An 18,281-nucleotide genomic window follows, 5' to 3' on the forward strand; every position below is an offset into this window, starting at 1 on the left:
GCAAGCCGCCATCTTGTCCGCCGCGCGAGTGGGGGACGACGCTGCCAACCTGATCGAAAAGAACTGCTGATTACTGCTGAACCTCGCGAAGTTACCAGAATCTTGGATGATCTTGGAAGAAGAAAACGGATTGATTCTAACCTAAAAGAAGGTCGCGACCAGTCGCGATTATTTATACATTTATCGAACGGTATGTGACTTGTGCGACTGATTTTATGTTGATTAGACACGTTACACGTTAAATTTTATTTTCTCCAAAGGAGTTACATTGCTATTCGCTGTATCTAAAATCATTTACGATTAAGCGCTGTTTCGAGGTTATGAGCTGTCAAACTGTTGTCAACATTCTTAAGATTTTCAATGTCTTCTCACCAGTTTATTAATTAATTTCAAACGTATTTCACGTGTGTAAGATAATTTTTCTCCTCGTTCTCCGTTTGCAGTATATAGCGACAACATGGCTAAGGAACGTGGCGTCATGAAGATGCTCTGGAACAGTTTTGTATCCTCGCTGAAGCCTCGCTACGCTCGCCGTAAATTGATCGGCGAGGATTACTACGGCACGAAATACTACGAGGAGGAGATCCGCTATTCCGCTCGGAAGAGACCGCCGCGGTATTTCGTTCCGGTGAACAAGGAAGACTTCGAGCAGGAGCGGCCAGGGGAATGGGAGGCCTGGTTGAGATACCGCAGGAAAGAGCCGCCCACGCGGGAGGAGATAGAAACCAATTACCAATTGGCAATGACCAAGAAGGAGAATGCCGCGAGACTTTTACAGGAGAACCGCCCCAAGAGCGAAGATCTTCCTGTTACCTCGTCCACTACTCAGGCAGATGTTCCGGGAAACTTTCCAGTCTACAAAGATTACAAAGATTATGGTCAAGATTACAAACCGAAGGACGCATATAAAAGATAATGAAGATGCCATGTCTATATAGTAAAGTATATTTCTAGATCAAAGTTTTTTTATGCAACACGTGCATGGAAAGCGCCCCATTACGCACGCTACGCGTGCGTGATAGACCACTTTCCAGGCACTTGCAACATAAAATAGGGAGTGTAAATCGTGTGTAAAGATGAAAATTCCCGGGTGCGGTTACCGACACTTGTTACACAAATAACTATTCTATTTATGCAATAAAGAATTTAGCAGAATTCCCAGGGAATGGTTTTAAAACAATTTATGCAATAAAGAATTTAACAGAATTCCCAGGGAATGGTTTTAAAACAATTATGAAAAAGTTGTTTGTTCTTTAACATAGATGATAACATAGGTTTATATTAGAAATTTTAGACCATTCAGAGGGGATGAATGGGAATTAACGCTTCATGAGAATTGAGATTTGACACTTTAAAGGATTCTTCCTATAAGACTTAAAATCAGAATGATTAAAATTGAACGCACAGTTCAGGATATTAAACCGTTAAGCCTTACGTGAGTCACTCTGTATATGTAAAATGATTTATTATTAATATTCTATTCTTTTCTATACATGTAAATGAAGATCTATCGCTTTCATATACAATCATTCTCGGCGCAAAATTATAACAAAAGGTACTATATACTGGGTAGGTGTACGAAATATTCATTTCTCGATATACTCTACGACTCTAAGTTTGCAATTGCGGTTGCCCGTGATACGAAACGAATAACGTAGATAGGGTATAAAGTTTCGTTTTACATGAGGGGAGGAAAAAAGAAGTTGAACGTATGACATTCTAAATCACATTTGATAAACTTGAATTATCTTCTGCTCCAGATCGCGCTGTGCAGTTTCTAATTACATTTTGCGACTTGGTTACTACAAACTTACGATTGGAGCCGTGATCGTGTGACTTTTTTGACTGCCCAACGCGTGATTCTAAGATTTCGTTATAAATAGTAGTTTAAACAATAAAAATCAAGCTGTCAGTCAACGTCAAGTTTCTCTTATACGAATTAAATTGATAAAAACTTAATGCATAGCAAACGAGAGCATTCTGCGCATCAACCAGAAAAATCACTATTATCAAACAGGGCTTGATCGTACAGTTCTCCCTTGACCAGTCGTCCGCCGAAATAACGACCGTTCAGCGAATCTCTTGCTCGTTCCGCTTCTGAAAATATGAAAATCAATTCGATAATTATGACAGACTGTTAATACATATGCGATACGTATATATTACAGGGCGATCTCTAGATTATTTCATATTCGGAAAGTACGATCAATTTGGAACACCCTGTGTATATATAAGTATATCTTTACCGTTCATTTCGGCGAATTCGACGAATATCTTTACGATGACTTCCGCGTTTTCGTCATCCTCGGACTGTCTCTCCTTATAAATAATAACCCGTACGACCACACCGAACTTGGAGCACTCGTCCTGAATCTCCTCCTGTAGGGTCTCGTCCACATCCTCCGGTGCCACCATATTTCTTAAAATAACGACTCGGGACTCAACTTTACGCATAAGCTTCTGCATGACGAGATGACGCGCGCTCTGGCCCTTGATTGACATATTCTCTTGCTGCTGCAACGTCTGTGGTTCCGTTTCCTCTAAGAGTTTCTTCTGTAATTCTTCCTGTTGTTTCTGATGAGCCGCTTGTTCCTGCGCTCGCCTCATAATATCGGAATTTGCAGTTGTTGTAACTGGTATCTAACGAGCAATTAGATTTTTCATAATTGGCACGTTAAAGATTCATTTTTTTTTTTTATTTCGATGCTTTTTATTCTAATATATTGGTAAAATACTTACAACTGGCGTGCCGACAATTGTAGGCGCGACAACAGCAGGAGGTGGTATAACGACCGGTTGGCCAGGAATCGGTTGGATAATAGCGGGCGGTCGCGTTAAGGTTTGCGGTATGGCTATGCCGGGTGGAGGTATCACTGGCGCTACTGTTGCCACCGTTGGTGGTGCCATTATCGCTGCAGGTGCTATAGTAGGTCGTACTACGCCAGGAAGCGCTGTAACAGAAACAATGGTAAAGATGTAAATATAAAAGTGATCGCTCTTTCTCTTGCAACACTTGAATTCGATGTAGATGTAAAAATTACGAACTTTGATTCAGGATCGGTGGTGCGGCAGCCCCAAGTTTAGTGAGACCTAACGCGACCGCGTTACTGGCAACCGCGTCCATCGCTTGAATCTTTGCTGTCGCGGCTGCTGCGGCCACCGCGGCCGCAGTCGGCATCATGCTAGTACCACTGGGTGGTCCCATGAGTGCATTCGGCGGCGTTATGGCTCTCCCTACTCTCAAATACTGGCCACCCAAATCGAACAAGTTCATGGAGGCGATGGCCTCCAGCGCAGCTTGCATTGTCTCGTACTCGATAAAGCCGTAACCTTTGTGTCGATGGGGCGAACTGCCTTGTGCAAGTTTGCAATATGTGATCGGTCCGAATGCCTCGAAAACTGACTTGATGTCGTCTTCCGTCAGGTCTTGGTGTATCGACGCGATATAAATGCGATTATAATGTTTGCTCTCCTCAGTGATCTCGTCGATCACAGATTGCGCTTGTGGCATATTGGATGGACGTCCCACGACCTAAGGTAAATGAGATAACGGCTAAGATGTATTCTTTAGCGTTGTGTCAACATGCAAAATTATTTAAATAACTAATTTTACTAGTTTCAATTAATTTTTTAAATAAATATACAACATAGAATATGTGTGATGGGATGTAATTCAATAAAATGAACTCAAAGTAATGTACACATAGTAAAAGTATACTAATGAATTAAGATTTTCGAGCAAATTGCAGTTTAGACGCAATTCGCTCGAAGATCGTAGGTATTGGACTAAATAAAAATTTGCCGACCTCCGGCGGGATGATAGGATTGCTGGGGGACAGGAAATTCGTTATATAGGTACGTCCTGCTACCTTGATGTTGCGGCCACCGATCATGACACCGTTCATTTGCTCCAAAGCAAGTTGCGCGGCTTCGGGTATCTCGTATTCGACAAAGGCGAAGCCCTTGTGCTTCTGCGTAACGGGATCCCAAGACATATTGATGGACTTGATCGGTCCGAATGGCAAGAAAGCTTGCCTGATTGTATCTTCTTTCAACTCAAAACTGATGCTGCCCACATAAACCCTGTCATACAATTATATATTATTAATATTGATATTACTTAATGTAATTGTAGTTTCTCGCTAACAATATTCAATTTTATTCGAATTTCCACATATATGTCATTTGCATTAGAATTTCAAAAAGCATATTTAATTTATATTAATAGAATATTATATATCTCTAATATTAAAATATTCATTTAATTGTTATAAATTGTGCAAAAACAACGATATTAATAACAGACATTGATTCAAAGATTGTTGCATATATCTATCAACATATTTTATAAAATTTACAAAGAAATATTGCACATAGAAATAATATTCTATAAAGTTTTTACAAGTGATTAAGAATATATTTATTTAATTCACAATCTGATACAAAAATAATATTTTTTTATTCTCATATAGCATAATCTACATATTTCATATAAAAAAATAAAAAAAAATTCCTGTTTATTATGGCCTAATGTAATAAATTTTTGCTAATATATTATTTTTATGCTTAAAAATTACCCCAATATTATAATAAGAGACTATGAGATAAGAAAATCATTACTAACAGGAATTAATATGATGATGCTGTGAAAAGGAACGATGTACATGTATAGGAAGTATAATGACCAACTTATTTGCTCCAGGACGTCTGAGGACAATGGATAACATTAAAAGCTACAGGGAACTAATTTCTGTAATTTGTTAATGTGACTGGAAAACTTATAGATATCCTTTTAGAGTTAAAAATAGAGAAAATATTTATAACTCTGTAATAGTGGCTTCTCTAATTTCATACACTTTACAACTTAATTACTAAAAATATAAAACCAATAGGTGTTTTGTAAAAAAAAAAATTAATCAACGTTTGAGTATAATTCTCTTGAGCTAGGTCTTGCACACGGAAGTTTCGACGATTGAGACAAAGAACAAACAAACCTGCACATGAGAGCGAGAGCCTGCTGTCTTTGCACCTGATTCCGTTGACTAGCCATTTGCTGCAACACAAAGTACCAAAGGCCTTCTATTGATATCCCTCCCCCATTTACAATACATCTCATTGAGTCAAGTAATCCCTGAAGCTCTTTTACCATTTTTCCAACTTCTTTGCTCGACTTCTTCAGTTATCGGAAACACGCATTGACGTTACTCTTAATGCTACAAAAGCATCTAAGCAAATCAGAATTTTAAGAAAATGTATCAATTTTTCTAATAAAAATAATTATTAATTTATATAATTTGTAAAGTTTATAAAAACTTATGAAAATTTATAAAATTTACATAAGACAAATTTGATGATTTGTATATCGAATGTTTCAGAGCAATTTTAATATTTCTCTCTTTTTATTTGCTGCATTTTTTAATAAATTCGGAGTAGTTTTTGCGCCACTCTTATTTTTCGAAACAGAGAAGACGAAGTAGTCGAGCTCAGAAGAATCGTTTAAATCATCTGAAGATTCATGCATTCATGAAAACTTATCCAGCTTCGCATTGTACAGCTCTGCTCCCGCCGACTATACTATCACAAATTATATCTAACCTTTTCTTATGGTAGCAACTCGGGAATATGTTTAGGAGTGTTCGACCATAAGGCGGATTTATCGTTTCTTTCTTGATCTGATGACACTAACCTGCACATTAGCAATAAAACTTGCTGCCGCAGGACCAACTTATTTTTCTGCGGGGAGAAAAAAATGAGCCAATCAGAATTTAATCTTAATGTTCATTTTTTTAGAGTATCTGTATAGTAATTGACTCGGCGGGATGAGCTATATATTAAATATTTCAGAATTCTATACGATATTATTCTATATATTACAATTACATAATCGGCAAAGGAGCTGAATAGAGAAAACTATTTATATATATAAATAAAGTATATCATGCAAACGAAATTTCATATACGTTAAACTTAATCACCGAATTAGCTAATCAGCAGCTTATTTTATGGACGAGTAAAGAGCTACACGTAATACTATATTCAACAAATTTATGAAAGATGGAAAAACTAGTTTTGAAATGTAATATTCCAATAGATAACATTTAATAATTTTATCACAAATTTTGATCACTTTTTCGCAATAAGCAAATTCGGTGATTTTCATGCATGTACATCCATTATGCATTCTTATATGTAAACATCGGATTTTTTTATATAGATTGTTAGAAGAGAGCAATTAATAACTAAAAGATTTAAGTTACTTATAATATCTAACATACTTGTACTGTAAAATATGTTAGATATTATAAATAACCTAAATTTAGTTATTAATTACTCTTTTCCACCAATCTGCATATGAAAAACCTGTCTATAAGAAATATAAAATATTTTATTTAAAAAAAAAAAAAAAAAAAAATTGTTATGATGGTTGAATTAATAATTATACATTGAACATAATTGTGTCTATAAAAAGTGTAGTTATAATATTATAATGTTAAATTTTATGAATGGCATAATGGAGCAAAGATTGACAATTAAATGTGAGCAAAGTTGACAACTTTTTTAAAAGTTACCTGTTGTTGATGGGCCAAGGTCTGCTTCATGAGGACCATCTTAATGCTTTGCTCCATCGCATACTTCTTCGCTCTATTTACAGTGTCTTGTTGCTCGGAAGTAATTTTCGGTAGACCAGCTCCTAATATTCCAGGCAGTGTCAGATATTTGGCGCCAGGTCCTGTAAAATCACGAAATAGAAAAATGTGTAAGTCAGATATCTGAGGCAATTCAAAGCAATAAAGAATATTTAGTCATATCAGATCTTATCAGCAAAATGTCCATTTGATCTTGGTTGTCAACGCTCAATATTACTTGAATTGGACTGACTTAGATAAATTAATGTCACTATTAATATGATACATCATTTCTCTAAGATAAATTGGATGAAATAAAAAGATTAAAGATAATAATTAAAAAAAAATATATATATATATATATATATATATATATATATATATGTAACATTATACGTACCAGCAACGACTTGGCCGATTTGATTGAGATCATATATGGGGCCTGATAAGAACTCTGATGCATTTCCTATAAAGAAATTATGCATTAGACAGTTGGCATTAAGGATGGATATAGAAGTATTAATGATATTTCAAACATTTCATTTTTAAATAGAATCAGTTACGCCACCAAGTTATTTCTTAATGATTCAATCGATGGATTAAGGATTACTTTCTTTCTCTCGTTAGCAAATTGGGTGGCCATTTATTTCACATTTTTAGAATCCAATTCGTGAAAACTCTTTTTTTCATTATTTAATGTAAAAATAACTGCTGTCTCAGCAATCAGACGTTTGTTTTAACCAATCTTTGGGGAAAACATTTATATATGTACAGATTCGTACACGGAGATGTATAACAGCTGGATGACCTATTTCCCTAGGCTAGTAAAACTTCTATTAGTCGCATTGATGTATGCGGGCGCATTATTCTTATTCGTATTGTGGAATATCTTTCTTAACACGGGAGTACCGTGACGCCATGCCAGAAGCTGCTATGATAAAACCGTCCTCCAAACTGTAAGTTCACAGAAATTAAAACGATCAAGGAATATTACAACTCTTTTAATAAATATGGTTGTATGGGTGTGTGTTGATGTGTGCATGTGGATGTATTGTAGAGATATGTATGCAAAATGTATATATGAAAACCATATATTTATGCAAACATCGAAACGAAGAAGTATCTCTCGTTTGATGCATGCTATTGGAAGAAACAGAGCGTAGATTGTACGAAGACCACAAGATAAGAAATTTTGTCAGAAACGATACGACTTGTAAGAGAAAATAGATGGACCGAACATTATTCGTATGCATTAAACTTTGATAAAAATTAGTCATTAGCCGAGGAGTGTCTTATTTAAATTTGAGCTTTAAGTACTGTTTGCACAATCAGCCCCAAAAATCAGACTAGTCATAATTAGATTAGGTTTCATAACCAATTTGGTCTGCTAGTCTCTGAAACAGAAATCAGAAACAGAAAAACAGAAGTCAGTTCGACTTTTTCATGAATTAAAAAAGGCTCTTAAAGTTTTGTGCGATCATTCGATTTACAGCTAACCGTGTTCTGGGCTGAGCAATGACGGTTGTGCGCAAATTATCCGAGATTGAGGCGACGCACAAATCTGTAAGCACAAAGCAAAGGAGAATACTCTCAGTGCATTTTCTGCGCCATATTCTTAGTCTTTGCCTTCTCCAACCTACCACTTTTCAACCTAACAAATTTTCACGTAGCAATGGCGAGATCTTTAAATGCGGATACGTGAATTTCTTTTCTTTTTCCACGATTAATATCCAGAATGCGATTACTCAACGGTTCAACGTCACGTAATACTAAATCGCATTTGCGGTCAATTTCTTTTTTTCACTCGCATCGCCTACATGCACACTCGGACATCGTTATAACATGTCTCGAATTAGCGCGTATATACTGCTTAGCGATGGCAGAATAAAATGTCAAGACGAAGGCGTAACGGGAGTGGATATCACGTTCTCATCATGTCATATTTGAAAGGGATTCAATTAGAATCTCTAAGCCACATCCATGGCTATATCGACGTCCAAGTGTTGGGACTTATCGACATTATCACCTAATGCAAATATAATATAAATGCATGTTCGATAGATATATGACAAATTTAATATATACACCCTTCGCCATTGCCACTCCCGATTACGAGCCTCTAGATACGTTGATATTTGCAGGTAGAGGTATCACTCTTTTGACAGTAATATCTCCACGAGATAATCATATACATAAAAAAAATGTCTCTTAATCGTTATTATGCCGTACATATTGATAAAGATAAGATTTCACATATTATTGTTCACAACGGTGGAATTAAAGTGGCGCCTATCCTCCGAAAGAGGCTCATAATCAGGAACAGAGAAACTCTAAGCCCTAAAATGCTGACCTATCTAAAGTATGCATCGTACTCGGCAATAGATACGGTATCAGTGGGAGTTTGTTAAACTCTGATTTGTTCTGTTCAACGAATGTAGTCTTTCATTGTTTGGCGCACGTTCATGATCACAGCTCAGTCGTAGGCCACGGATTCTGTACTGTCTCTCCGCTGTAACATCTCAGAACAGAAGGACAACCATACATTAGTGTGATTTAGGCGCCATACAGTCATCATCTATTTACCCTAGCCTACCGAAAATTTTATGCTCAAAACTGCTTCTGAATAGACGCATTCTGCAGTTTTATAGAGTATGGCAGCATTTTTTTAAAGAGAAAACTAGCACCTGAGTGTCCTAAGTAGCTATTGTACGCATTTCCACGTCATGTTCTCGTTCTTAATACACATATTACACTTGCTGTCGTTTCTCTGTCTCATTGCGTTTCCCACTAACAAAGTTATGTATATAATATCGTAGTTATCACAGGCATAACGGCTATCTGGCTGCATTAGCAATTTACCTTCCACTTTGGCCTTCTTCGCCGGTGGCTCCGCACTGTTTTGTGACGTCGGTGCCTGCAAACAAAAACAAACCTAATGTAACATAAAGTAAGATCGACAATTGACAATTTTATCTGTATTATAAATTCCGCTGTATTATAAATGTTTGCCATATCCTAACAATTTGTCAGTGGATTTGAACAGAATACCATGACAGATTAGCGTCAACCAAGTCCACATCGAGCTCGCATTTTATCAGAAAGCAGATTGCCAGCAGAAACCAAACAGAATTTTATAACCATTTAAATAAAAAGTATCATTTAAATAAAATCACGAAATAGCAGATTCTGTTAATTTAATAATCTACCACACCATGTTCTGCTAACTGAGAGATTCTATTTCTATTAACATTCTTACATAAAATCTGCAAAATCTATTTTTGACATATTCGTCTGGGTAGCAAGCAGTGTTGGCGACACGCTGGCAGTTCACCAGCAGTTTTTAACAGACCATTTCAGTAAATCGACATCAATTACATCCGCTTTGAACCTGCGTTCTCCACTCAATGTAATCTAACAACAAAAACCAAATAGAATCCGAACATACATAATAGAAGAAAATGAAATAAAACATCATTTAAATGATCACAATAGATTCTGCTTAGCTTTCGCATTCAATCTACCTATCCTATTCCACCAGCAGATTATCCTCTACATTTTCATGGACATTCTGCCAATGAAATTTACAGCGGACAACTTTGCAAGATTTGTTCTCGGTAGATTTGGTTATCTGGACGCATTTCTCTCTCGGCCTGGCGCCGTGCCGTCCGACGTCGCGCGAGAAAAGTCGGACGCGACGCGGCCGACGATCGGCAAGCCGCGTCGGCGAAAGTCGGAGTACGATCGCCATTACGCTGCCGAAGGGTTAGCCGCGGTCGTCGCTCGCTGCGTTTCCCGTGGGCGTTCCTCGCGCGGAAGGGACTCGCTCACCATAGCCATTGTTCCATTCATCGTTCCTCGTGAGCCGTTTCGGGGACGGAAGAGGACCTCGGGATCTGCCGTAAATTCCTGATGAAACCCGCGAAACGCGCGACGAGTCACTTCGCGGGACGATGCGCCTCTTCTTTGCGGAAGTACCGCGCGCCGGAAGTGCACGGAATGCACCGCCGCGCCACTTTTCCCCCGTTCCCCGTTGAGCGCCCGTCGGACGGCACCGCGGAATCGCGGTAGAATTATTTACATTTGCGTATTTTTGTTTATTTATTCGCTCGTTCACACCGCGCGAAAAAATGCGACTTGAGGGCAACTGAGGGGAAAGAGAAACGAGAGCGTCCCGCGGGCGTGAGGTGAGCGTCGAGCGATTTGACTCGAGCGGTGCGCGATCCGTGACAGCCTTCAGGGCGGTCGTCGATTCGCGCTCGTGGTTAGGATTCGAATGGCTCGTGGTGGGTCGCTCCTTTTTTTCTCGCCCGGTTCGCTTCTCGCACACGCTTGACACGCTCGGGATGATCGACGACGAGGTTATGGCGGACAAGGGCTTCTTCATCAAAGTGGTGAACGACGAGAAGGTGAGGCGCGACTCCCGGATTACATCCGCATGCCATTTTCCATGATTCACCATGAAGCTCTCCTCTTTGTTCCCCCAAGAAACTCCCATGGATTATTAATTTACGTGTTCGCCTTTGCGAAGGGCAAAGGGCTGTTCTCCAATCGCGTGTTTAAAGAGGGGGACGTGATACTCGAGGAGCGGCCTGTGGCCTGCTGTCAGTTCCTGTGGAACTCGGAGTTTGGATACCTGGCGTGCGATCACTGCCTAAGGCCGCTGGAAACGGCGGAGGAGAACGTCCGCAGGCTGACGGGCAATTCGAGCTTCGTTGTGCCGCACAAGGAGTGCTGCGAGATAAACAAGAGCTTGATAACCGAGTGCCCCTTGTGCGGAGTCAAGTATTGTAGCATAGAGTGCCAGAATGAAGCTTTTCAGAGGTAATTACAAGTCAAACTTTTACACGCTTGCTGCAGCTTTCAATCCTATGTGTTGTATTAACATGTTTGTTCATTCTTCTTCTTCTTTCAGGTATCACAGTACGTTGTGCCTGCAAGGGAGAGTCAAGGACGAGAGCCATCCTCTCAATCAGTTGTGCGAAACGTGGAAACAAATGCACTATCCACCTGAAAATGCGTCAATCATGTTGCTAGCAAGGATGGTCGCTGTAGTTAATCAAGCGAACGACAAGGAGGAGGCTCTAGCAATGTTTTCACAGTTTTGTCATCGTACCGTCTCCAACGACACGCACGAAATTGTACATTATCTGTTGGGGGAGAAGTTTGTGGGCCAAATCGACGTCCTTCAGCAAATGATGAAGGAGGCTCTCAATACCGAATACACCGCACATGTATGTAATATATGTATATTATTGTTACACGTATTGTTACATTAATATTAATTGAAATTGTCGCTTTCAGTGGTTCACGCCGGACGGTTTTAGAAGTCTGTTAGCTTTAGTAGGAACAAACGGACAAGGAATTGGTACCAGTTCATTCAGCCGCTGGGTAAAGAACGTTTCCGCTTTAGAATTGCCCAAAGACGAGAGGATTTACATTGACAAGTTGATAGAGAGAATTTATGACGCCATGGACGAAGGTAGTTTTATCTATCTATATTCTTATAATTTATTTCTCTCCAGATGCCGCACTTAATAAAATATTTTTGTAACTTCTAAAAATTTATTTCGCAGCGGTAGGTCCGTTTTTAAATAATGAAGGGTCTGGACTGTACATTCTACAGTCGTCGGTGAATCATAGCTGTGTACCAAATGCAGTCGTTGAGTTCCCTTATTCGAACAATACTTTAGTATTAAAAGCAATACGAGATATAAAAGTTGGCGAGGAAATCTGTACGAGTTACCTCGACGAGTGCCAGCTCGAAAGGAGTAGACATTCCAGGCAGCAGGCATTGAGTTCCATGTATTTGTTCGTTTGTCACTGTGACAAATGCAAAGCGCAAGCGAACGATCCTGATGTGACGTCTGACGAGGAGGAATCCGATGAAGACTGATGAGTGCCGAGCCGAAGGTGCACAGGAATAACGATACAGTTTTCATAATAAACAAGATACGAGATATATATCGAACAATATCTAACCCCCTTAATGGACAATTATCTCTAACGGATATCCTGTTACGCTTCAGTCGACTATCATACATACGGTACACCAAGTGAGCTTCATGTAAATCAATAAAGTAGCATGTAGGATGAACGTATCATTACACTTGAATAAACTTTTAACAAACGTACTTTATTATTAATGTAACAGAGGCTTTTAATGGCACACATTTCTATGTAACAACAAAATTATACAATAAATTTAATACAATGTTCTGCACTCTGTTTTCATCTTCACTAGTTTGAACTCGAAGGGCTGACTTTTTAATCGTTAATTTTTCTCGCTGCTCTTTCATTACAATGTACTTTACTCAAATTTAAATATTAGTTACATTATGTCAGAGTATGTACAATTTTAGTCTATATAATCTTATTATTTTATACACGATTGTTGATTATATTAATTTTGCAGCTTTACGCATCGTTACTATTTAGCAAATTAATATCTAACACTTTTTTACAGCTGATATAAACAATATGCAGGCACTGCGTGCATGAAATACTTAATTTTGTTACCATAAGAAATTCATGTTTTCGACCGGTTTTGCCGGTCAGTCCGAAGTGTTAATTCGTTTTTTCCTACTGTCATGAGATTAGATACATAATCGGGCAAAGGCAGCGTAAACGCACGTTTTTCAACTAAAGCAATTAAAAACCTAGCTATGTTGCGACTACGAAATTCCCAGCTAAAACAGAAAAAAATTTCAAATGAGAACGTACGATATTATCATCTCGGTAGATGTAAAAAAAAATCTTACTTCATACGTATACTGTCATCAGGTAACTTCGAAGCCACAGTGTCATGTTTTATAGATTCCTCTGGCCCTTTTATAACGAGCATCTCTAGAGTCGGAGGGTCATTGCCAAAACATCGCTCTGCATACTTTTTTCGTTGCTTGTTCTGTGTATAATCCACACCGTTATTACTGTAACGAGACTTGCACGTTATACAATGTATAAAATGTATCACATAGTGCGTTCAATCCAATTGCAAAATAATCTCAAAGTACGTATAGAGTGTAAAATGTGTATAATTGTAATTTGTCTGTAAGACAAATAAGGAAAGTATTACCTGACGGTAGAATTGGACGGTTGGTAAACTGGTGGTTGACTAATGTCTTCGGCACGTAAAGCGCCCTGTTGCTTAATCCATAACAATTTTATTAAAGATCTGAGATCCTTGCCCATTAGCTTGATCCTTTTGCTGTTACTGTAACCCAGGCTGACAGCCATCACTTTTACATAGTCGATTGGTACATTCTTCTTTGAGCAGAAAAAATACTTGTGTCCCAGGAACAAGGCAAAAAAGGTTGGCATGATGCGTTGTCCCCGTTTCTTCTTCCTCTTCTCTTCCTCTTTGACGTATATAAATATGATATTGTTATACATTACGGCCCTCACATCCGTGTCCAAATTGTTCGAATGAAATTCCTCTTTGATGTTTTCTTGTATCTCTTGTATCTCAACATACTTCGATGCCTCATTCAAACCTGTCATTTCATATCCGTACCATACTTTTCTCTTATCGTGTCTGCTTACGTCTGAAAAATTGTTTTTCGCAGGTTGAATATTTACCATAGATCGTGTGTCAGGCTTAGATATTTGAATTTAATCTTCATTGGAAAGTCACATGTATTTGTTTCACCAATATAATTAATAAACGAGAAAGACTCTATTTTTATATTCGACAACGTTTGGCTAATGTTGTGACAATTCGATCATTGGTTTTGGTTTCAGATTAATCGTCAAGACTTCAATTTAAAAAGACCAAAACCCATGGTCGAAAAAGTCTTGACGATTAATCTGAAACCAAAACCAAATGATCGAATTGTCACAACATTAGCCAAACGTTGTCGAATATAAAAACAGAGTCTTTCTCGTTAATCTTGATTGTTGTCTTACCTATCACTTCTAGCGTTGCCAGCCTGTCGCGCAAGTCATTCTCTCTTAAATTTGCCTTCTGTAAATAAATGAATCACAAGAACGACATATTATAACAGATATATTGTAAAGGAGTAAATATTTTAGGTAAAAATCATATAGAGCGACCCTTACATCAACAACTTGCTCGATAACGCGCACCACGTTGGACACAGTGAAATTCTTGTGATTCTTAATCAGCTTAGACCTGACGCGCGTCCAGGAGATCTCTGGGAAAACGGGCATCACGGCGCCTTCCAGTTCCTCGAACTTGAACCTCTTTATCACGTACGCTAATTGACGTTTGATTAGCAACGTTGACGCTGTGACATTTCAAACGAAACGATTATCGCAATATCGGCGACATAACCTCCGAGTATCTCGGAGCGGCCGAAACTTTCGGCCCGCGCGTGTATACTTACACATGATCGTTGCCGCAAACAGCGTCCATATAAAATTGTCGTGAATATTGTACAATTAAATTGAGAACACGGGCAACTTTTATGTCAACAAAACCGACATCTCTCAGCGCACACGCCCGGCGCGTGACAAATCGTACCCGCCAAATCGCCAAACGGCCGGCAATCGCTCGTCTTCTCTCGGTAGTTTTCGGAACGCGCTCGACGCGCGCCAACAGAAGTCTGTCGTCTATTCAAAAGCGAGAAACGCATAATGATTTTCGCAGAAATTGCTTTTACTTCGCTCACGTTTGATAAAACGCTTTCGTGTATCTTACAACGCTAAAACCTACTTTACATGCACACATTCTTCTTACTATTAATAACGTCTTATTATTCATGTTTCTCGTAATTCACAAAGTGACATTTTGAGATTACGTCACTAAGATCAATAAGAGAAAGGCCTAGTTTACACCGATCTTTTGATACGCGTATCAAATAGTATATTTGAACTGATCAGCCCATAATCAAGCTAATTTACTAGTTATTTACTATTTAATACGCGTATCAAGTGATTGGTAAACTAGGCCAAAGACAGCATAAACAGCATCAATCAAAGTCTTGCATGAAAACGGTATTGAGTTAATATAATATAAAAACCGGCAGTCTATTACAGAGTCCGTATAAATGCCCAGTTACAATTATTTCCGGTCGAGCTGACGAAATTTACATTCTCTTCTTGGTAATACTTAATACTACTGCTCGCTACTTCCACTGAAACATACAGTTCGATATATATAATGCATAATGTTAATATAATTAATTAAAATAAAATGCAAGAAGTACATTTCGTATTTAACCAAACAGTCGAACTAATTTAAACGCAATCACATTAACAAATGGAAAAATCTGATTTTTTTGAATCAGCGATTGATTGAGCTAACTGATCATGATTTTAGTAAAATAATATTTTCTCCAACGAAACTAAACAATATGGAACATGTAATATTTCTAAATTAGAAGCGCATACTTTCTTGCTGAATAATGCTTATTCTTTTTAGATATTTATTAAAGATTTTCGATATAATCATCTTTCAAATCTTTATAAGTTTTATAAAAATAAGGTGCGCAACTAAGTTTCCGGATTTTTTTTATCAATAAAAAATGGAAAATTTCAAGAGAAATACAAACAAATGGTTTATTCAAAGTCGCTAGCTATTTTCGCCATCTCTCTGGTAATACATGATTACCGCGACGATAAAACGACGCGTCTTTGGACCGAAACCATTCATCCAACCAATTTTGCACTTCTTCGAAATTGGTCAAGTGTAGCCCAGCAGCCAAGCCATGCGCCATCGACCGGAACAAGTGATAATCGGAAGGCGCCAGGTCTGGCGAATACGGCGGGTGCGGTAGCAGATCCCATTTCAGCGTTTTGATGGTATCCTGGACGATGGAACTGCGATGGCACGGAGCGTTGTCGTGCTGCAATATTACTCGTTCGTGTCTCGTGTCCCATTCTGGCCGTTTTTCGAGCAATGCATGGTTTAAATTGATCAGTTGTTGTCGGTAGCGATGCCCATTGACAGTTTCGCCCGGTTTCAGCAGCTCATAGTACACACGATTCCTTTCTGGTCCCACCAAACGCAGAGCATTGTCTTCTTTCCAAAACGATTTGGCCGTGCCGTCGATGCGTTGATTCTTCACCAGGTGAAAGCCACGATTTTTTGCGTTTGGGATTCTCTAAATATATCCACTTCTCATCGCCAGTAACAATTCGATGAAGAAAACTCTTTTTTTCATGCCGCAAAAGCAAAATTTCGGAAGTAGCTCTTCGATTTTCCATCTGTCTCTCAGTCAACTCATGCGGCAACTCAAACCCATTTTCCTTCCTTTTTAATTTTTCCCATGGCATGTAAACGTTTGGAAATACCTTGGCGAGTCATGTTTAATGCCTCCGCAAGTTGATCTTGTGTTTGCGTATCATCTTCATCCAATAACGCTTGCAGATCGGCGTCCTCAATTGTTTTTGGTCTTCCGGAGCGCTCCTTGTCCTCAGTGTCGAAATCGCCACTTCTGAAGCGTTTAAACCAATCTTCACAGGTAGTTTTCGATGGTGCATGTTCGCCGTAGGCCTCCTCAAGCAAACGACGTGCTTCAGCTGCATTTTTTTTCAAGTTAAAGCAGAAAAGCAAAGCTTCTCGCAAATGCTGTTTATTTGGCACAAAACTCGACATCTCCGTTGTTAGAAAAAATATTTTTGCGAAAATATTGTTGCGATATGTGTTGGCAGACTCTGGTGTTGGTATAACGACTGGTTATTGTTAACAGATGCCCAAGCTATAACTTCAGACAACTTCAGACACTTCTGAAGCGTTTAAACCAATCTTCACAGGTAGTTTTCGATGGTGCATGTTCGCCGTAGGCCTCCTCAAGCAAACGACGTGCTTCAGCTGCATTTTTTTTCAAGTTAAAGCAGAAAAGCAAAGCTTCTCGCAAATGCTGTTTATTTGGCACAAAACTCGACATCTCCGTTGTTAGAAAAAATATTTTTGCGAAAATATTGTTGCGATATGTGTTGGCAGACTCTGGTGTTGGTATAACGACTGGTTATTGTTAACAGATGCCCAAGCTATAACTTCAGACAACTTCAGACATGTAAGTCGAGTACATGTGTTATTGGTGCCATCTATGTGTGAAACCCGGAAACTTAGTTGCGCACCTCTGATTATTGTTTTGACTTACATTGTCGGTCGCCCTTTCTCTCACGGGCGGAGGATAGGCTTGTTCGCGTTGCTTGAAATCCCCAAACATTTTTGCACTTGAAATGAGATAAATATATATTCGGCCGTTGGAGAGAGAGGAAGCGAAGATGCTGAGTGCGAAAAGTGCAAGCAACGCGAACAGACCCAATGATTCGATGCCAGTTGCTGAACATGTGGCAAATCAGTTTAAGGGGATGCTAAAGCTAAGGCCGAATTTCCTCGACGTCGGTAATGTCAACTCTGTCAAGTGTCAACTAAGAGCCAATTTCACCAACCACAGTTAGCTTAACCGACGGTTAAAGTTAGCAGGATTGACCAATAGAAAGCAGGGTGGATTCATTTTTATTGGTCAATTCTGCTAACTTTAACCATCGGTAAAGCCCCTTGCACAATGCCAGGCTAGAGTCCTAGAGGACTCTATGCCAGGCAACAGGCAATAGGAACAGGGAATAGAAATCAGAAATCATGTATAAATGCAGAATAAACAGTGACACAGGCAATAGACACAGAGTTTCCGTCACGTTGGAAATTCTGTGCCTATTGCCTATTGCCAACCAATCATAGCATTTGAA

General features: G+C 38.8%; 4 protein-coding genes across 14 annotated transcripts; 2 read left to right on the forward strand and 2 right to left on the reverse strand.

The window, feature by feature from the left end:
• The first annotated feature begins 55 nt into the window (after nt 1-55).
• LOC139812731 (uncharacterized) lies at nt 56-1,155 on the forward strand. The gene is made up of 2 exons (XM_071777800.1): nt 56-190; nt 444-1,155. The coding sequence occupies exon 2, from the start codon at nt 458-460 to the stop codon at nt 914-916; it is 459 nt and encodes a 152-aa protein (XP_071633901.1). The 5' UTR covers nt 56-190; nt 444-457; the 3' UTR covers nt 917-1,155.
• A 285-nt stretch (nt 1,156-1,440) lies between these two features.
• Nucleotides 1,441-10,613, reverse strand: Hfp (Poly(U)-binding-splicing factor hfp). 10 transcript variants are annotated; one of them, XM_071777776.1, is made up of 13 exons: nt 10,455-10,540; nt 9,486-9,540; nt 8,999-9,144; nt 8,124-8,187; nt 7,409-7,580; nt 7,027-7,092; nt 6,570-6,730; nt 4,995-5,053; nt 3,870-4,083; nt 3,046-3,532; nt 2,740-2,951; nt 2,247-2,640; nt 1,441-2,097 (listed from the first exon to the last, which is right to left on the reverse strand). In XM_071777776.1, exons 7-13 carry the CDS (start codon nt 6,624-6,626, stop codon nt 1,988-1,990), a joined length of 1,533 nt encoding a protein of 510 aa, XP_071633877.1. In that variant the 5' UTR covers nt 6,627-6,730; nt 7,027-7,092; nt 7,409-7,580; nt 8,124-8,187; nt 8,999-9,144; nt 9,486-9,540; nt 10,455-10,540; the 3' UTR covers nt 1,441-1,987. The 10 variants fall into 10 exon arrangements, with proteins under 10 accessions (XP_071633877.1, XP_071633875.1, XP_071633874.1 ...); XM_071777774.1 differs by having other exon boundaries at nt 8,977-9,144; XM_071777773.1 differs by having other exon boundaries at nt 7,409-8,020; nt 8,977-9,144.
• A 144-nt stretch (nt 10,614-10,757) lies between these two features.
• Smyd5 (SET and MYND domain containing, class 5) lies at nt 10,758-12,841 on the forward strand. The gene is made up of 5 exons (XM_071777792.1): nt 10,758-11,032; nt 11,155-11,447; nt 11,539-11,857; nt 11,928-12,105; nt 12,200-12,841. Exons 1-5 carry the CDS (start codon nt 10,970-10,972, stop codon nt 12,517-12,519), a joined length of 1,173 nt encoding a protein of 390 aa, XP_071633893.1. The 5' UTR covers nt 10,758-10,969; the 3' UTR covers nt 12,520-12,841.
• Nucleotides 12,739-17,303, reverse strand: LOC139812727 (uncharacterized). Of its 2 annotated transcripts, none has more exons than XM_071777794.1 (7): nt 16,347-17,303; nt 14,969-15,194; nt 14,682-14,869; nt 14,529-14,586; nt 13,699-14,167; nt 13,385-13,552; nt 12,739-13,312 (listed from the first exon to the last, which is right to left on the reverse strand). In XM_071777794.1, the coding sequence occupies exons 2-7, from the start codon at nt 14,970-14,972 to the stop codon at nt 13,153-13,155; spliced, it is 1,047 nt and encodes a 348-aa protein (XP_071633895.1). In that variant the 5' UTR covers nt 14,973-15,194; nt 16,347-17,303; the 3' UTR covers nt 12,739-13,152. The 2 variants fall into 2 exon arrangements, with proteins under 2 accessions (XP_071633895.1, XP_071633894.1); XM_071777793.1 differs by having other exon boundaries at nt 16,195-17,303.
• Nucleotides 17,304-18,281: the final 978 nt, after the last annotated feature.

This window comes from Temnothorax longispinosus, chromosome 5 (assembly GCF_030848805.1).
Source record: "Temnothorax longispinosus isolate EJ_2023e chromosome 5, Tlon_JGU_v1, whole genome shotgun sequence".
NCBI classification, from domain to species: Eukaryota; Metazoa; Arthropoda; class Insecta; order Hymenoptera; family Formicidae; genus Temnothorax; species Temnothorax longispinosus.

Bases quoted from the DNA above. Each gene is read 5' to 3' on its own strand.
- LOC139812727 (XM_071777794.1), bottom strand. The intron at 14,587-14,681 runs GTAAGGGTCGCT...ATTTATTTACAG, and splicing joins TTATCGAGCAAGTTGTTGAT to AAGGCAAATTTAAGAGAGAA. The intron at 13,553-13,698 runs GTAATACTTTCC...GTCTCGTTACAG, and splicing joins CCGTCCAATTCTACCGTCAG to TAATAACGGTGTGGATTATA.
- Hfp (XM_071777771.1), bottom strand. From the start codon at position 10,475: ATGAATGGAACAATGGCTATG. The intron at 6,731-7,026 runs GTACGTATAATG...GTGATTTTACAG, and splicing joins AATCGGCCAAGTCGTTGCTG to GACCTGGCGCCAAATATCTG. The intron at 5,054-6,569 runs GTAACTTTTAAA...TTTGTGTTGCAG, and splicing joins CCTTGGCCCATCAACAACAG to CAAATGGCTAGTCAACGGAA.
- LOC139812731 (XM_071777800.1), top strand. From the start codon at position 458: ATGGCTAAGGAACGTGGCGTCATGAAGATGCTCTGGAACAGTTTTGTA.
- Smyd5 (XM_071777792.1), top strand. From the start codon at position 10,970: ATGATCGACGACGAGGTTATGGCGGACAAGGGCTTCTTCATCAAAGTG. The intron at 11,033-11,154 runs GTGAGGCGCGAC...GCCTTTGCGAAG, and splicing joins AAGTGGTGAACGACGAGAAG to GGCAAAGGGCTGTTCTCCAA. The intron at 11,858-11,927 runs GTATGTAATATA...TGTCGCTTTCAG, and splicing joins ATACCGAATACACCGCACAT to TGGTTCACGCCGGACGGTTT.